At 52.4% G+C, this 18,954-nt stretch overlaps 2 protein-coding genes across 5 annotated transcripts in view; one reads left to right on the top strand and one right to left on the bottom strand.

Moving 5' to 3' along the window:
* The window catches only part of LOC137466802 (zinc finger protein 271-like), a 678,770-nt gene that overhangs the window by 438,538 nt on the left and 221,278 nt on the right, over nucleotides 1-18,954 (top strand). The window lies entirely within an intron of this gene.
* Nucleotides 10,799-11,768, bottom strand: LOC137466805 (olfactory receptor 14J1-like). The gene has a single exon (XM_068178463.1). The coding sequence runs from the start codon at nucleotides 11,766-11,768 to the stop codon at nucleotides 10,812-10,814; it is 957 nt and encodes a 318-aa protein (XP_068034564.1). The 3' UTR covers nucleotides 10,799-10,811.

Genomic DNA, 18,954 nt, shown 5'->3' with positions numbered 1-18,954 from the left:
CGGGGCATGACGGGCGTTGTAGTCCCGGCTCCAATGGGGCTGAATCGGGCCGCGGGGCATGACGGGAGTTGTAGGCAACAGCGGAAGTATGGCGCTGACTCCAGGCACCGCCCCATGGTTGCAATCCCTGTCGCTGATTGGCTGCGGGCGGTGATGGGCGGGAGCCCCGGCAAATGGGAGGCGGGAACAGCCCATCCAACCCCTCCAGTCCAGCCCAGTTCATTCCCAGTACAGCCCAGTACAACCACAGTGCTCCTCCAGTCCCTCCCAGTACAGCCCAGCACAACCCCAGTGCTCCTCCAGTCCCTCCCAGTACAGCCCAGTGCATCCCCAGTACAGCCCAGTACAGCCCCAGTGCTCCTCCAGTCCCTCCCAGTACAGCCCAGTGCATCCCCAGTACAGCCCAGTACAGCCCCAGTGCTCCTCCAATCCCTCCCAGTACAGCCCAGTGCATCCCCAGTTCAGCCCAGTACAGCCCCAGTGCTCCTCCAGTCCCTCCCAGTACAGCCCAGTGCGACCCCAGTACAGCCCAGTACAACCCCAGTGCTCCTCCAGTCCTTCCCAGTACAGCCCAGTACAACCCCAGTGCTCCTCCAGTCCCTCCCAGTACAGCCCTGTCCCTCCCAGTACACCTGAGTTCATTCCCAGTCCCTCCCAGTTTCCCCCAGTGTCATCCATATTCCGCTCCTGTGTCCCCCAGTCTTCCCCACAGTGTTCCCAGTGTCCTCTGTTTGTCCCAATATCCCCCAGTATCACTCCCAGTATGTCCCAGCATGTTTCAGTGTGTACCCCCACAGTCCATCCCAGTCCACCCAGATTCCCCTCAGCATTCCTCGTGTTCCCAGGCTGTCCCAGTCCTTCCCAGGGTCACTCCCAGTATGTCCCAGTGTCTCCCACAGCGTTCCCAGTGTCCCCCAGTATGTCCCAGTCCTCCCCAGTGTTTCCAAGGACAGTTTAATGTCTCAGGGTTGCCGTGGCAGCCAAACCCAGCAGTGGGGTCAGTGCAGTGTCCATGGCCACGGCCCCTTGCAGTGGCCCAGTGCAGCTTGGGCTGATGATCCACCCTCACAGCTGGCCCAGGGCAGGTCTGCAGTGGTTTTGGTGGCACCTTGGGCTGGCACACCCCTGAGGAGTGTGTCTGTTTTCATGGAGAAACTCAGGAGTTTTAGATTGCTTCAAAAATAGACAAAGGGAAAGCCCCTCTTAGGCTGGGTGCAGCCAGCTCTGCAAGCACAGCAGGTCCCAGGTGAGCGAGGACAGACAGGATGGGCTTGGGCAATGTGGAGCAAGGCTGTCCACACTGGGCCAGAGCTCAAGGCACAGCTGCTCTGAGCAGGCCAGAGCTCCTGAGGGGAGAGCCTGGGTCAGTATCAATCACAGAATGCTGCAATCGCCTCTGCTCTAAAGAGAAATGTAATAAAATACACCCTTTGAAAGAGGACAGTGTATTTCTTACAAGCTCTTTGAAATCTTTCTCCATAACTGCACTAGGAAAACTTTAATGGCCCTCTCAGGGCTTTGGTGTTGTTTACACCAGACTCAGTCCCTCAGAGTGTCTAAACTTCTCAAGAACTCAAAGTTAAACTCCAAAGTTTCTTGAAGTTTTAATGGGTCCCACTGAGGGACACGACTGAGAAAGTGTCCCCAGGTTCCAGTTAGAGCAGAACCCTGGAGGCACTGATGACAGGTGGGGACAAACAAGGCAAAGGTGTCTCTGGTGCTGAGCAAACCTGGATGTGTCTCAGGAATGCAAAGGGCCAAGGCTGAGCCCCAGCCCCTGGCAAGGCAGATCCTGTCCCTCCTTCCTTGCTCAGGGCTCTTCCCGGGATGGGCACTGCCATGTGGGGATGTGCCATGCCAAGGGCAGGACCATGGGGCGGCCCCTGCCAGGCTGCTGAGCAGGGGCAAGGAGGCCATGAGGCCCCAGGGCTGCAAGGGTCACTTGTCCCCTCGTGGCCTCAGGCCCAGGGCCAGCAGCCATGGCCAAAGGGCTGCACAGGTTGGCTCTGTCAGGGCCTTGCAGCTGCTGCACATCCCTGTGCCCTCTGCAGCCCAGGCTGTCCTGCGGTGTCCCTGCCCTGGCCTCTGTCCCTGCAGGCTGTCGTCATCCCCCGGCTGCCCCACCTCGCTGGCCCCTTCCTTTGCTGACAGCTCTGCCTCCTGCCTGCCCCTGCCTGGCCACACAAAGCCTTGGCCTTGAGACCCAAAGGGTTCATTCCATTTTTACCATGCCTGTGAACTTCCAGCACAGGAACAAGGCATGCAGGGGCTGCTTTCCCAGCACGGATGGCTGGAAGAGAAGAAGAAGACATCTGGCTCAAGGGTGCAGTGATAGAGAAAACAAGGACTGAATCTGGGAACTTGGGGTGGGATTTATGGAAATGGGTAAATTGTGATTGGCATTTAGCAACTGTATATGAGCAACACACTGGTAGAATTACATGTCCAGGTGAGGTTAGGAGTTATCCCATGTTAGACCTCAGGCCTGAATAAATGATACACTCTGAAATAGCAAATGAGTGTTAAGGAGCCTCATTCTGATATTTCAGAGATTTGGTGGCAGCGGGGCCTCACAGAACCAAGGAGTCAGCTGTGACACTGAGCAAACTCATGGAACAAAGGGTCCATGGTGACACAGCAGAACCCCATGGAACCAAAATCCATTTTGGCACCTTGGGGCCACACTGAACCAATGGTCCATTGTGATACTGCAGATCCAAGGAGACCATTGTGACACTGAGAAACCTCTTGGAACCAAGGGGCCATTCTGACACAGCAAGGCCTCGTGGAGCCATGGGTCCATGGTGACACTGTGAACCCAAGGAGGCCATTGTGACTGAGGAACCTCATGGAACCAAGAGTCCATTGTTCAGCTGTGGATCCTGTGGAACCAAGGGGAGCACAGTGACATTGCGGGGCCTCATGGAACAATGGAGACTCTTCTGACACTTTGGACCCACTGGAACCAAGGGGCCATTAGAGCATGGCAGGGCGTCGTGGAATCAAGGGGACTACAGTGAACACTGTGGGTGTCCATGGGATGAAGGAGCCATTCTGACACCATGGAACCAAGGATGCCATTGTGACACTATGGGGCATCATGGAACCACAGGTCCATTGTGACACAGCAGGGCCTCATGGAACCTTGGAGGCCATTTTGACACTTTGAGGCCTTGTGACACCAAGGAGGCATTGTGGCACTCCAGAGCCCTGTGCAGCCAAGGGGACCATAGTGACTCTGTGGGGCTCAGTGAAACCAATGTTCTGTTGTGACACTGCAAGGCCTTATGGCATCATGGAGACCATTGTGACACTACAGGCCCCATGGATCCAAGGGGCCATTGTGACACTACAGGCCCCATGGATCCAAGGAGCCATTGTGACACTACAGGCCCCATGGATCCAAGGAGCCATTGTGACACTACAGGCCCCATGGATCCAAGGGGCCATTGTGACACTACAGGCCCCATGGATCCAAGGAGCCATTGTGACACTACAGGCCCCATGGATCCAAGGGGCCATTGTGACACTACAGGCTCCATGGATCCAAGGAGCCATTGTGACACTACAGGCCCCATGGATCCAAGGAGCCCTTGTGACACTACAGGCCCCATGGATCCAAGGAGCCATTGTGACACTACAGGCCTCATGGAACCCTGGAGGCCATTGTGACACTACTGGGCCCATGGATCCAAGGAGCCATTGTGACACTACAGGCCCCATGGATCCAAGGGGCCATTTTGACACTACAGGCCCCATGGATCCAAGGAGCCATTGTGACACTACAAGGCCTCACTGAACCAAGGGGCCATTGTGACACTATGGAGTCTTGGCAGGCCAAGGGGCACTTGTCACACTGTGTGGCACCATGGAACCAAGGAGTCCATTGTGACACTTCAGGGCCCCATGGAACTAAGGATCCGTGGAACAGTGCAGGACTCCATGGAACCAAAGGTCCACTGTGACATTGCGGGGCCTCATGGAACCCTGGAGGCCATGGTGACACTTTGAGGCCTCGTTGAATCAAAGGACTCTGCAGGGCCTCATGGACCAAGGAGACCCTTCTGACACTGGGAGTCCCCATGGAACCAAGGGTCCGTTGTGATACTACAGCACCAAGGAGACCCCTGTGACACTGCAAGGCCTCATGGAAGCAAGGGTTTGGGCTCCCAGGGGCTACCTGACAAGTCTAGCTGATCTTGGAATGTTGAGGGCTGCCTCTCATCAGTCCCTGGAGAACTGGAGCTCTGTGCTTTCCTTCCTATGGAAAAGAACCATCCGTCTTTCCAGGTGCCCACAACCAAAACTGATACTCCTCCTGAAAAATTCCCTATATGCAAGGGTTCTCCCAGACAAAAGCTGGCAGGACAGACACCTCTGGTTGGCCTGGTCCTCTGGTGGTCACCTCTCATCTCAAGGAAGTCCTGAGGAAAGTATTTGAGCAGGTTTGACTGCTGGAACATCAATGAGTCTCTCATCCTCTAAAAAACTCAGATCTCTTTTGATCATATGTGTCTTTTATTTCTCATTGTGTGTTATGCATGAAATACTATTTTCAGCTAAGAAATATTATCTTCTCACTCTACCAGTGTTTGCTGACACAAAACAGCTCGTCTACATATGGATCCAGGTCACCTGTATAAGCACACACAAGAAAGAATCCAGCAGGAATGATTTGTCTCTGCTCCCATCTGTCACATCTCCTCTGGAGCTGGAGGTGCAGCCCCAGCACTTGGGAGGGCTCAGGGGCTCACAAGCTGAGCTCCCACACAGAGAACTTGCAGACCCTGGGCTGCTCTCCTTGGCCCCTGCACGCTCAGCCAGGCTGGGATGGACACTGATGGTTTCTGTGCCAGGCTCTCTGAGCCCAGCCCAGCTCCCTGCAAGCTCTGCCAGCTGCCCTGAGCTCTGTGCAGCACCAAGGGCCTCTCCCCAGCACAGCCCAGCCGGCTCTGGCCCCACAGCTCTGCTCAGCCCAGGCTGCTCTGGCCGCTGGCCCCACGGCCTCAGCCCCTGGCCAGGGCACAGCAGCAGCTGCAGCTCAGCCAGGACTCAGCCCCAGCCATGGGGGAAGGGGCTTGGCCAAGGCCAAAGGAGGCTCCCTGGCTGCCCTGCTCCCCTCGGGCTGAGGTGCTGAGAGCTCTGCAGCCCCTGCTGCCATCCCATCTGCCCAGGCCAGCACAAGAGCCCGGCCTTGGGGCCCTCCAGAGCTGCTCCTGCTCCAGGCCCAGGGCCCATCCCAGAGCTGGGGCAGCCACAAAGCTGTGCCCATTGCTGGTCCTTGCTGCTCTGATGGGGATGGATCCTCAGCCACTTGGACGTTGCTGATGAATTTCACTACTCCACAGGCCTCTTCTTTCTTGAGTTCTTCAGTTGAGAAATTCAATGAGAAAAGATCATAAACATTTGTTCAAAACACCCAAACAAGACAAGCTCACGTGAATAATTCAGGTCTTCAGTTCTTCAGTGATTTATTAGACAGATTCCAGAAGCGTATTCAGAGTGAATCTACTATATTGGAAACAATGCAGAGAGAATTGTTTTGTCCTGTTTACTTTTCCTATTTATAGACTGATATCAGCAATCTCCAGTTGATATTTATGCCTGGCACCTCCTAATACAGTTTGAATAGGTATGAAAATTAAGACCCCTTATGGCTGAGAATCTGAAGTGGGTCCCACGGAGAGCTGGCTGGAGTAATGACTCTCAAACCAATATGGCTAGATGTCATCCTCCCATAATTGTCCAACTTTTTCATGTTTTCTACCTTTATCACCTTACACAACACATTAGCTACTTAACATTCATTGGCTAACATAATATAATTACATATACAGGTCACTTATTGATTGGCTGATATAAGCGTCTAATCAGGTTATAGTATGTGACAGTTTTCATATACTACTCAGCGTCCAGCATTGACTATTGTGTTTGTACAAAGCTTATTGTCTTTCCAAGGATGTCCTAAATACTTTAAAGTAACTAAAGTAACTCTGTAATCTGCAGGCCAGGGTTGTCCAGTTCCTGCAAAGGAATAGCATCAAGGATAGCATGTCCTTGTTCCACAAGAAATTCCTCTAACTCTGTGGATCCAAGGAGCCTTTGTGATACTCCAGATCCTCATGGAACCAAGGGTGCATTGAGGCACAGCTGGGCCTTGTTGGAGCCACAGAAACCTCTGTAAAAAACAGGGTAACTCACAGGACCAAGGAGTCCATTGTTAGAGGATAAAACCTATGGAACCAAGGGTCCATTGTGACAAAGTGGGGCCTGATGGAAACAAGGGGTCACTGTGACACGTTGGGATTGCATGGAACGAATTGTCCATTATGACAATGCGGATCCACAGAGACCATGGTGACACTAAGGAACCTCATGGATCCAAAGAGCCATTGTGACGCTGAAGAACATCATGGAACCCAGGGTCCATTGTGACACAGCCCGCATTGGAACAGAGGAACCATTGTTGACAGTACAGAAAGTCATGGAACCAAGGGACATGGACTCATGGAACCACTGTGACACAGCAGAGCCACATGGAACCAAGGAGACCAGTGACATTTAGGAACCTCATGGAACCGAGGGTCCATTGTGACACTGCAGGAACAAGGAGGCCATTGCTGACACTATGGAAGCTCATGGAACCAAGCAGCCATTGTGACACTGCAAGGTGTCATTGAACCAGGGAGAGCATTGTGACACTGGAGAACCTCATTACACTAAGGGTTTATTTGACACAGCAGGGTCCCATGGAACCAATTGTCCATTGTGACAAAGAACGGCCTCGTGGAACCAAGGAGACCATTGTGACATCATGGAACCTCGTGGAACCAAGGGTCCATTGCAACAGTCCAGAACCAAGGAGACCATTGTGACACCATGGAACCTTGTGGGACCAAGGGTCCATTGTTACAGTCTGGAACCAAGGAGACCATTGTGACACCATGGAACCTCGTGGAACCAAGGGTCCATTGTTACAGTCCAGAACCAAGGAGACCATTGTGACATCATGGAACCTCATGGAACCAAGGGTCCATTGCAACAGTCCGGAACCAAGGAGACCATTGTGACAGTACAGAACCTCATGGGACCAAGATTCCATTGCTGTGCAGTGGGGCTTCATGGAACCAAGGAACCACTGTGACACAGCAGGGCTGTATGGAACCAACAGTCCATAGAGATACTGTGGATCCAAGGAGACCATGGTGATGCTATGGAACCTCATGGAACCAAAGGGCCATTGTGACACAGCAGAATCTCTTGGAATCAAGGCAACCAGCTTACACTATGGAACCTCATGGAGCCAAGGGGCCATTGCGACATTGCAGGGCCTCACTGGAACAAGGGACATGGTTGATAGGACAGAAGCTCCTGGAAATTATGGGACATTGTGACACTGCAGAGCCTCATGCAACCAAGGAGACCCCTGTGACACTGAGAACTTTATGGAACCAAGCAGCCATTTTCACGCTACAGAATCAAGGAGACCATTGTTGACAGTACAAAACCTCATGGAACTGAGGGGCTGTTGTTATACAGCGAGGCCTCGTGGAGCCAAGGGGCTGTTGTGACACTGTGGGGCCCCATGGAACCAAATATTCATGGTGACACAGCGGGGCTGCTTGTAACCAATTGTCCATTGGGATACTGCAGATCCAAGAGAGCAGGTGACACTATGGCAGTTCATGGAACCAAGGGGCTGCTGTGACACACCAGGGCCTTGTGGAACCAAGGAGAGCATTGTGGCAGTGCAGAACCAAGGAGGACATTTTGACAGTACAGAACCAAGGGTCCATTGTTATACAGCAGGGCCTGATGGAACCAAGGGACCATTGTGAAACTGTGGGGCATAATGGAGTCAAGGACACCACTGATACTGAAACCCACAGGATAGAGACTTCTACAGAGTTTTGAGTATTTGAAAGCAGGTATTCTTTATTACAGCATGGTGGTCACTTGGGCCATCCTTCCTCCATTCAAGTGCACTGAGCATCGAATTAACAGAGTTTTAATCACACACACTGATTATGTATTCATTAACTATCCCCACTTCCTTTGAGTTTATTGACACAGTTGCACCCCTTATCACAAGTCCTTATGGTCCTTTGGGGCTTGTCTTCAACATCCAGTGTCCTTTTTAGGTGGCTGTTCTTCGACCCCCCTTTTGAGTAAGAGCAATATTACTGTTTTGCATAACTTCTATTTTGTCAGCCTTGCAGAGCTGAGCTGGCATCTTGCTTGCATTTTGTGTGATTTCTGTTTGCCAGAGGTACATCCTTAATCAGTTTCTCCCAGGCTGTGCTGTTCTGTTCGACTGTCCTTGATAAGAGTAAATGTTGTTCTGTTCTCCTGTCCTTGTCACAGTGCTCACCCCGCATGAGATGTGTCTGCAACCCCCTCAACCTGTGGGCCTGGGGTGGGCAAGTGTTCCTGAAGAAACACGGATGGGACAGCTGGGCTGGACTGACCCAAGGGATGTTCCATTCCATGTCACACCATGAGCAGCAATCAACTGAGAGAAGTGGCGGGGGGGGGGGGGGGGGAGGGGGTGAAAGGGGGGTAGGGGATTAATTTTTTTTTAAGACATTTTTCTTTCAAAAGAGCACCTACACATACAGAATCCTCTCATCCTCTCCTGCCACAAGGTGGTTTAATAATTTCTGCTGATAGGAGATCTCCTCTGGGTTTGCTTTTCTTTTGTTAGTGGCCTTTTTTTTTTTGTGATTGGTTTGTTTGTGGAGTTTTTGTGTTGATGTGGGTGGGTCTTGCTTTGTTTTTTTTTGATTGGGTTTGGGTTTTTTTTTTTTTTTTTTGTTTGGGTTTGGGTTTGGGTTTTTCCCTATTGAACTGCCCTTCTTCTGATGCATAAGATTTTTTCTGCCCTTTCTTGTGGCTTGCTTGGCACCTGATGGCAAGATAAATTTACCCAGCTCTGTCATCTTGCCCAATTATATTTTGCAGTCACCATTGACCAGATGAGCTTGGTCACAAACTCCCTGCATTTTGGCAGCATCCACAAAGGAACTGAAAGTGCATTTCATGCCTTTATAGAGATAATAGAAATATTCCACTGTGGGGGTCAAGGGCTAGTCACTGGGGGATGTCACCAGCCCATGGCTGCCAAGAGGACTCTGTACCATGGATGACATTTGACCCTCATTGTTCAGCCAAATTCCCACCCACCCCATGTTCCACTCCTTCAGCCCAGCTCTCTCCAGTCTGGCTCTGAGGAGACCACAGCAGACCCTGCCACAGGCCTGGCTGAAGTCTGGGCACACAACATCCCCTTCTTTTCCCTCCCACGTGGGCTCTGCAGTCCCTGCCTTGTCCTGCCAGTGCCTGGAATGGCTGCAGGGGGATTTGCCACATCCCCTTCCCTGCTGAGCCTGACCAGTCCGTGACTCTCCCAGTCCCCCTCCCTGCCCAGACTGGTTCTGTGTCTGCCCTTCCCAGGTGCCCAGGACTCTCTGGGATGGCTCTGGCCATTCCAAGGGGTTTGAGAGAGGTCCCTCAATGACACTGCCCAGCCTTCTCAACAGCCCAGACACCAGAGGCCTTTTCCACATCCCTCAGTCCCAGGCCAGTGCCCAGAACACAGCACAGCACAGGTGCTCGGGGTGGTTCAGAAGGAAGGCAGCTGGGATTTCTTCCCACAGACCCTCACTCCATCCAATGTCTCTCTGTGCAGTCCATGGCTGCCCTGAGCATTTTTTTCCAGGAGCCTCCCGGCCCAGGATGTTTCTCTCTATGCAGTCCTAACCACAGCCCAGCAAAGAATTCAGGTGGCTTCCCAGAGGACGTTACTGTCAGAGTGAAGTGGCCTGAAGGCACTGTTTGTGCCACTGGAATTGTGCCACCCCCGAGTGCTGCTGATGGTGTTTGTGCTCACTCAGGTTCATCTCCCCCCACACACACGATGCACTGCTGAAATCTCCTCAGTACAGAGCAAACATGGCCTGCTGGCCTGGTCCTTTGGTGTCCCTTCATGCAGGGACAAACAAGCTCCTGCAGGCTGGGGAGAGGCCAGTGCTGGCAATGGTGGTTGCAGGGGCTGGTGTGGGACAATTGCCCTGGGGCACCATCCCTGGCTGTCCCCAGAACAAAGACACAGCCCAGGCCCTGCTCTGCTGCTCCCTCAGGTTCATGCCAGGAGCTCTGGATGTGCCAGGACACTGCTGTGTGCCCCCCTGCACTGTCCCCCTCTGCCCAGGCACTGGGCTTTGCTGTGCCAGGGCATTCCTGGGGCACATTGCTGACAGCAGCTCTGGAGGAGAGCAAAGCCTTCCTGCCCTGCCCGCAGGAGAGGCCCTTTGCTGATGGAGCTGCTCTGCTGGAGCCCAGCTGTGTCCCAGCAGCGCCCATGCCCTGTCCCTGCCTGTGCTCACAGCACGGACACGCAGCAGGACAGTGACCAAGCTGCCAGAGTGCTGCAGCATTGCAGCCACAGCAGGGCTGGGAAGGAGAGGGTGGATTTGGGAAGAGCAGCTCTGAAAGGACCAATCCCTGCTTCTCCCTGGCAGTGCTGCTCTGTGGGCACTCTTTTCCCCTTCCCCCCTCTAACTTCATGCAGGTCTCAGAGTTGGGATCCCAGATAAAACAGGCACTGGAAGGTAGAATATTTTGTTCAAATGTAGTGATAGCACAAACCCTGCTTTACAGAGCTTATGGGTCAAATCCAAGATGCAGACTGTGAATTAGATGGGGGGATAAAAAATTTAATTGAGGGTAATTTTATAACAGAAAAACCCACTGAACATTACCCAAAAACCTGGGCACGCCTGTTGAGCCTCTTATGAGTTCCATTCCGAAAGCTATGCAGAAGAAAATAGGCAATTAGTTGTTTCAGAAAAGCATCCAGTCATCATTTTCCTCAGTGCATCCTTGAGCTCCTGGTTCCTCAGGCTGTAGATGAGGGGGTTCAGGGCTGGAGGCACCACCGAGTACAGAACTGACACTGCCAGATCCAGGGATGGGGAGGAGAGGGAAGGGGGCTTCAGGTAGGCAAAGGCTGCAGTGCTGATAAACAGGGAGAGCACGGCCAGGTGAGGGAGGCAGGTGGAAAAGGCTTTGTGCCGTCCCTGCTCAGAGGGGATCCTCAGCACGGCCCTGAAGATCTGCATGTAGGACAAAACCATGAACACAAAACAACCAAATGATAAAAAGGCACTAACAGCAAGGACCCCAAGTTCCCTGAGGTAGAAGTGTGAGCAGGAGAGCTTGAGGATCTGGGGAACATCACAGAAGAACTGGCCCAGGGCATTGCCATGGCACAGGGGCAGGGAAAATGTATTGGCCGTGTGCAGCAGAGCATTGAGAAAGGCACTGGCCCAGGCAGCTGCTGCCATGTGGGTACAAGCTCTGCTGCCCAGGAGGGTCCCGTAGTGCAGGGGTTTGCAGATGGACACATAGCGGTCGTAGCACATGACTGTGAGAAAAGAAACCTCTGCTGAAATGAAAAAGATAAACAGAAACAGCTGAGCAGCACATCCTTTGTAGGAGATGGTCCTGGAGTTCCAGAGGGAATTGTGCATGGCTTTGGGGACAGTGGTGCAGATGGAGCCCAGGTCACTGAGGGCCAGGTTGAGCAGGAAGAAGAACATGGGCGTGTGCAGGTGGTGGCCGCAGGCTACGGCGCTGATGATGAGGCCGTTGCCCAGGAGGGCAGCCAGGGAGATGCCCAGGAAGAGGCAGAAGTGCAGGAGCTGCAGCTGCCGCGTGTCTGCCAGTGCCAGCAGGAGGAAGTGGCTGATGGAGCTGCTGTTGGACATTGGCTGTGGCTGCACATGGGGACCTGTTCATGGATAAAGGACAGTGAGAAGTCAGGAGAGGTTGCTTTGAGCCAAATCTGGGCCATCCCCTGTAGACTGTCCTGCTGGGACTCACCCATCCTTGTTCATGCTCTGGGAAAACCTTCACCCAGGTCCCTGCCTTTGCTCCAGTTTTGCTGGCTGAATGTGCCGGGAGCAACCAGGGCTGTGCATGGAGGATCTTGCAGAGGCATTCCTGCCCCACTGCCCTGGGTTTGTGGCCCTGTGGCAGATGGACAAGGCCGGATAATCAGGAGTTGTCAGGGGAATCACTCCTAACACAGAAAGGGTCGGTACCACCTGCACTCACACTTCTAAAGGAAATAGATGGCAGGAGTTGGTTTTAGGAATTGTCTTCCTACCCACACATCATTCCTGGCTCTCTGAGGTCAGAAATCCCCAGCATTCCTGCTGCACCCAGAGTTTGCCACTGAGAAATGTGAGAGGCACATGATTCCCTGTGGCTGAGGGAAGGTGAGGGGTTGGATGGGCTTGTTCCCCCAGCACTGCTCTGTTCAGCCCCCTCTGCTTCCCTGAGCATCTCCCTGGCCTGGACATTCCCTCCTGAGAGGTGCCTTGTCCCTGCCAGCGCTCACAGAGCCCATCCCACCCTGGGTGCCCTCGGCCCGGCCCTACAGAAACCTGCCTGTGTGCAGGGCCCTGGCTGGGGCAGGGTCTGTGTGCAGCTGGGTGAGGGCAGCTCAGGAGAGCCCTGCTGGGCCCTGCAAAGGTGATGCTGCTGCTGTCCAGGGCTGAGGAGTGGCTGAAGGCCCTTTGGGAGGCTGCTAGCAGAGAGACTGACCACCCAAAGTCACAGTTCAGGAGTCTCTGTAAATGTTCAAACATTTCTTTGATGATCCTGTGTGTCCCTTTCAACTCAGATTTTTCTGTCATTTTGAGATTACAATTCCTGTTCTGCTTCTCTCATCCCCCTGTAGTTTATAATCAAAAGAGAAAAAAAATCCTTGTAATAGTGTTAGACCAGTAAAGTAAAAACCAGACCTTTATTGGAAGTTTCCAGGTGTCCCAGTGGGGATGGGGCACACCCAGCCCTCGATTTCAACAATTTATTAAGTTTAATTAATCAGGATAATTTACAGGAACATCCAATAGGAGAATCAATTGCCCCAGTTACACACCCCTGGCTCAACCCAATGGATTAGGTCCAAGGAATTCTTTGCCCCAGTTTTTGTTATCACTGCTCACATTCAAAAACCAAGCCCTGGGCTGCAGGACCCTGCTCTGCAGGACAGCCCTGGGCACCCCTGGCTGCTCTGCACAAGAGATGATCAGAGAATGTACTCACAGGGTCTGTGGGCATTGGGATGTTCCAGCTGTAGGAGATCACTCCAGGAGCTGCAGCTGCATTGTCCTGCAGCCAGAGGTTCCTGTGCCAAGGGCTGCCAGGGATTCTGCCCCAGGCACTTCTCAGCACCTTCCCAGCCCTGACTGATGGAAGCTCTCTGTGCCTCTGTGCTGTGCCCGGGCTGGCTGCAGGCAGTGCCCCAGCCCTGCTGGGCTGGGAGAAGAGCTGCTCATCCAGAGAAATGTGCTTTTGAAGCTCTCCTTGGTTACCAGGATCACCCTCTGTGCCAGGAGCCCGGCCCAGCTCAGCAGCACAGACACAGCACAAGGACTTTAATGACCCTCTGGGGCTTTGTGCTCAGGCCCTGAACATCAGGCCCTGAGAGGGAGCTGCAGAAACCTCTCCAGAGCTCCAAGTCAGAATCCAACTCCAAAGTTTTTCTGACTTTTAATGGGTCCCACTGAGGAACACGCCTGAGAAAGTGTCCCCAGGCCCCAGGCAGAGCAGAGAACTGGAGGCAATGATGACAGGTGGGGACCAAGAGAAGCCAAGTCTTGGTGCCCTGGGGCACAGCAGGGTCTGTGCCACCAAGGGCTGTCAGGAGACACCTTGTCCTGAGGCACTGGGGCCTCCTGGAAAAGCTCCAGCCATGAAGTTTTTGTGCCATCCTGGCCTCCTGTTCTCTCCTCCAAGGAGTCCATGAGGAGCCTGTGTTGGGGATGGACCTCAGTGGGTCCCATTTATGCTTTGAGACACTTTGGGGTTTTCTTCTGACTTTGACTCCTGGAAAGGTTTGTGCAATCTCCTCTCGGGCCCTGAGGTTCCAGGGCTCCGCTCCTAATGCACCACGGGGCTCATGAGGATCAAACAAATCCTGAGAAACCATGGCTGTGCCTTGATTTCCCTCTTGTCTGAGGCAGTTCATCAGGAAGATTTTTGCTTTGCCAATTTGAGATTTCTTGGCCAATGTGTTTTTTGAGATTTCTCGGCCAATGTGTTAATTAGTGTGGTGGGTTTGAGTGTTGGCTAATTACCAGGGCACTCACTAGAATATACTTACTAATTTCTTGCTCTGAGATAGGATTAGGAGAAAGGCAAAGTGGGCTCAAAACTTTAATAGGGTATAAAGAAAAGTTTATTAATAGTCACTAAAATAAAGAGTAATAAGAATCAGAACAAAACTTTCAGAACACTTCCTCTCTCCATACAACCTGACAATGAAAAGAGACAAAAGCGAAAATTTCAGTCAGTTTTCCACCTCTAGAATAGTCTTTCTTCAGTTCACTTAGGGAGAGAAGTTCCTCTTGTAAATGTTATGGAGACTTCTCCACAAGAAGACAGTTATCTCATGGCTTTTCATTTCCATGAATAGCAGCTGCCTAGGAAAAATCTGTAATTGTGAAATCCCTCCCATTTTTTCACATCTTCTCCCACAGTTGTGTTTATGGGCCATGCCAACTTATGGAGTATTAGTTTAAAGATGAGCTATTTAAGAGCAAAGGTTCTCCTCATCTATTTCTGAAATCATCTTCATCTCTGGGAACAGAGATCTTCTTCTCTCCCTGGGGGCTCAGGGTCTCATCACTCTGCTCTCTTTCATTGTTCAAACTTCTCATGGGATCACAGCTACTTCAACATTTCCTTACATTAGCATGGAGGCCTTTGCTGAACAAGTCACCTCCAAAATGTTTTCAAAGAGTTATAGGGAAAATGAGAGTCTGATGTATCAATTACATCCTTCTCCATAGCGTTACCAGAGGATTTCAGCCCCAAGATCAAGGCATCTCCGCATCCCTCCCATCTGGGCCTCAACTTCCTCTTCACTGACCTCGGTGTCTTCATGTTGCTCCTGTGTGTGCCTGCACTTTGTCCTTTTCTCTCACTCGAGGGAGGATGGAAGCACTGGAAGAGTCAATATCTCAGCCGGGGCCTGCAGATGGTTCCGTGACCCCGGCCGGGCTCGGTACTTGCGGCCGGAGCTGTTTTACCATGGAGGTTTCTGCAGCGGCTGCGCTGGGGCTGTGTCAGGCTGGGCCGCGCTGGGGCAGGGCCAGGATCTCAGCAGCCAGGCCAGAGCACAGCAGCAGCACGGCCGGGGCCCATGGCTTCTCCTCCCCTGCCCGCTGGTTGCGGGCGAACACCAAGGGCGGCAGAACCTTGGCCGAGCCGGCCCGGCCCGGGGCTGCTCCTGGGGCCCGGCGGATCCTGGCTGGGCCCGGGCTGGCGGCGGGGCAGGGCTCGGTAGCGGCCAGATGTCAGCAACCGCAGCCACGGCCCGGCCCGGCCTCGGCCCCGCGGCCTCCCCTGCCCTGCCCGGCAGCCGATGGGGCCTGGCGGCTCCCTGGGAAGGGGCCCGGCCCCACGGCAGGAGCCGCCCGGCCTGGCCTGGCTGAGACGGGGCTGGGCCGGCCTGGTCACCTCTTTGCTGGCCAGAAGGGAAAGAGACCCAGCCAGGCTTCTCCATCTTTAACTTGTGTCTTCACAGAGGCGTGTGCAGTTTCCTTAGTGGTTTAACAGACTGTCAGCTCTCAAAGCTAATTACTGATTGTTTTTTTGTCAGACACCGAGGAAACTGCTAGCAGCTTCTCTCAGGACATCACTTCCGTGATGCAAAACCACCACAACAGCACAGAGCACAGAGCTCCTTTGCCCATATGTAGTGGTCATGTGCACAAGGCCTCAAAATCCCAACTTGTGAGATCTCTGGGCACTCTCCAGGGTGTTTTCAAATGAAAACATAAAGTTCATAGTCTAAGAAAATCACCAGAGCATAGAGCTAGCCTGACCTGTCTGTCCTGGCTACTTTTGTCTGGGAGCAATCCTTGGATATACACAATCTGGGAGGCAAAAGTCTAATTTTTGCCATGGTCTTTGGCAAGAAGGCTTTTTTTTATCCATAGGAAGGAAGGAATAGAGCCCTCTGTTTCAGGGGCAGATGAGAGGTGACCACTGGAGGCCAAGGCCAGCCAGAGCTGGCAGGTTTTTCTGAGAGATACCTTTGCATGGAGAAAATTTTTTAGGGAGCTTACCAATTTTGGCAATGGGCATCTGAAAAGAGGGACAGTTCTTTGCCTTAGGAAGGAAAGCATGGAGCTCCAGTGCTCCAGGAGCTTATGAGAGGCAGCTCTTGGCATTCCAAGATCAGCCGGACCTGTCAGGTGGCCCCTGGGAGGCCAAGCCAGCCAGACCTGTTCCATGTTCCCTCAGTTCCATGAGGCCCCACAGTATCCCAATGGTCCCTTGCTTCCATGAGGCCCTGAGGTGTCACAATGCCCCCTTGGTGACACGAGGCCCTGAAGGGTCAGAATGGCCTCCATGGTTCCATCAGGCCCCACAGAGTCATAATGGTCTCTGGGTCCATGAAGCCCCGCTGTGTCACCATGGCCCCTTGGTTCCATGGGCTCCAGTGGTGCCACAATGATCCCCTTGCTTCCATGAGGTCCCCACCGTGTCACAGTGATCTCCATGGGAAGGAAAGAACCGAGCCCCAGTGTGGCAGGGGCAGCCACCAGAGGCCAAGGCCAGCCAGAATGGATGGTACTGGCAGATTTTGGCTGGGAGCAACTCTTGGATATAGGGAATTTGGGAGGTGGAACCCCAATTTTGGCCATTTCTGCATAGATAAGAAGGACAGTTCTTTTCCACAGGAAGGAAAACACAGAGCCCAAGTGTTTCAAAGGCAGAAGAGGAGAGAGGTGGCTCCTGGGAGGCCAAGCCAGCCAGACCTGTTTGTCCTGGCAGCTTTTGTCATGAAGGGATCCTTGTATATATGAAATTTGGGAGGAGGAATCTCAATTGTGACCATGGACACCTTGAGAACAAGGACGGCTCTTTTCCATAGGAAGGAAAGCATCGAGCCCCAGTGTTTTGAGGCAGGTGAGAGGCAGCTCCCTAGAGGCCAAGGGCAGCCAAACCTTTAAGTCCTGGCTGCTTTCACTGGGGAGCAATCCTTGGATGTACGGAGTTTTGGAGGTGGAATCCCAGTTTTGGCCATGGGCGCCTGGTCAGGATGGATGTTTTTTTCCTATAGGAAAGAAAAGCACAAAATGCAAGTGTTCTGGAAGAAGATGAGAGGTGGCCACCCTTAGGCCAAGCCTGTCTCTCCTGGCACCTTTTGTCTAGGGGCTATCCTTGGACACAGGGCATTTTGGAAGTGGAATCTCAATTTTGGCCGTGGGCACCTGGACAGGAAGAAGAGTTCTTTTCATTAGCAAGGAAAGCACAGAGCCCCAGTGTTTCAGAGGCACATGAGTGCCAGCCCTGAGGAAGCCAAGGCCAGCTGGACTTGTCTCCCCTGGCAGCTTTTGTCTGGGAGCTACCCTTGGATACAGGGAATTCTGGAGGCAGATCCCCAGTTTTGGCCATGGGTGCCTAGTTGAGATGGATGTTCTTTTCCCATAAGAAAGAAAAGTACATGGTCCCAGTGTCTTAAAGGCAGATGAGAGGTGGCCCTGGGTGGCCAAGGCAGCCAGACCTGTCTCTCCTGGCAGATTTCATCTGGGAACAATCTTTGCATATAAAGAGATTTGGAGAAAGAATCCTGGTTTTGGCCCTGGGTCCCTGGAGGAGAAGGACAGTTCTCTCCCAAAGGAAGGAAAGCCCAGAGCCCCAGTGCTTCAGGGCAGGTGAGAAGCAGCCCTTGACATGCCAAGGTGACCTAGTTTAGGGCAAATTGGGGAGAAAAACTCCAGGAGGAGCCCCCAGAAACCCCAAAAGCAAACCCCCCCACGGCCCCTCCCCTACCTGGTTTGGAAAGAATTTCCTTGGAGAGAAGTGGAAACAAACCCTGTTTTTTTAATGAGCAAAACACTCCCCAATAAAAAAATCAACTAATTAATAAGCAAAAGCAAAAGCAAGGGCAAACCAAAAGCAAGCAAGCCAGCAAGCAAGCAAGGAAACCTAGCCTCTCCTATACACAAACCATGGGGGAGGTGAGCTGGCTGATAACAAGACAAAACAAACCTTCACTTTCAGAGTCAGTCCTGAAGGCATAAAACATAATATCAGGTACAAACAGAACACACGATTGGGGATGCAAGCACCATAACGTCACCGAAGGACATTCCACCCCATATCTCCAAATCATCAACATACTACCAAACGTCATGTAAAAACTTCATCAGGTAAAAACTTCCATCTTTCACTTACTCATCCTTCCATCTCACTTGCTCAAAACTTCAGCACTTACACATTTCCTTCTATCTCTCTTGCTCAAACCTTGGATACTTAAATATTTCCTTCTGTCTCATGTCGGCGTGGTTTAATGTACAGACAGTGGCAGTAACATCCAGCCAACAGTGATATTTGCATATGAGTCTCATCCCACAATGAGATCACCCTGAGGTACACATTGTGTTTTTCCATATTTCTGCATTATTCACCATGTACAACCGGGTCCCTGAGCAAAGACAATCCCACCAATGGGTTTGTCTGTACTCGAGGCAGAATTGATCCACACTGTCTTCCCTAACAAACCTCTGATATGTGCCACTGGGACTTTATCTCCATCTGCTATATTCAGGGACTCAGACTGGGCAGGACCTGCTCCATTGGCGGAACCTCGGGTGTTAACTTACCAGGTGGCCTTTGCTAAATGCTGCTCCCAGTTTTTGAAAGATCCCCCACCCAATGCTTTCAAGGTGGTTTTTAACAGTCCATCGTACCTCTCCACTTTGCCTGCAGCTTGTGCATGGTAGGGGATATGGTGCACCCACTCAATGCCATGTTCCCTACCCCAGGTGTTGATAAGGCTGTTCTTGAAATGAGTCCCATTGTCTGACTCAATCCTATCAGGGGTACCATGCCTGCACAGGATTTACTTTTCAAGGCCCAGGATGGTGC

The sequence above is a fragment of the Anomalospiza imberbis genome, unplaced genomic scaffold (assembly GCF_031753505.1).
Source record: "Anomalospiza imberbis isolate Cuckoo-Finch-1a 21T00152 unplaced genomic scaffold, ASM3175350v1 scaffold_44, whole genome shotgun sequence".
In the NCBI taxonomy this organism is placed as follows: Eukaryota; Metazoa; Chordata; class Aves; order Passeriformes; family Viduidae; genus Anomalospiza; species Anomalospiza imberbis.
Note: the sequence above shows the minus strand (reverse complement) of the source record. Positions and strands in the feature narration are given on the sequence as shown.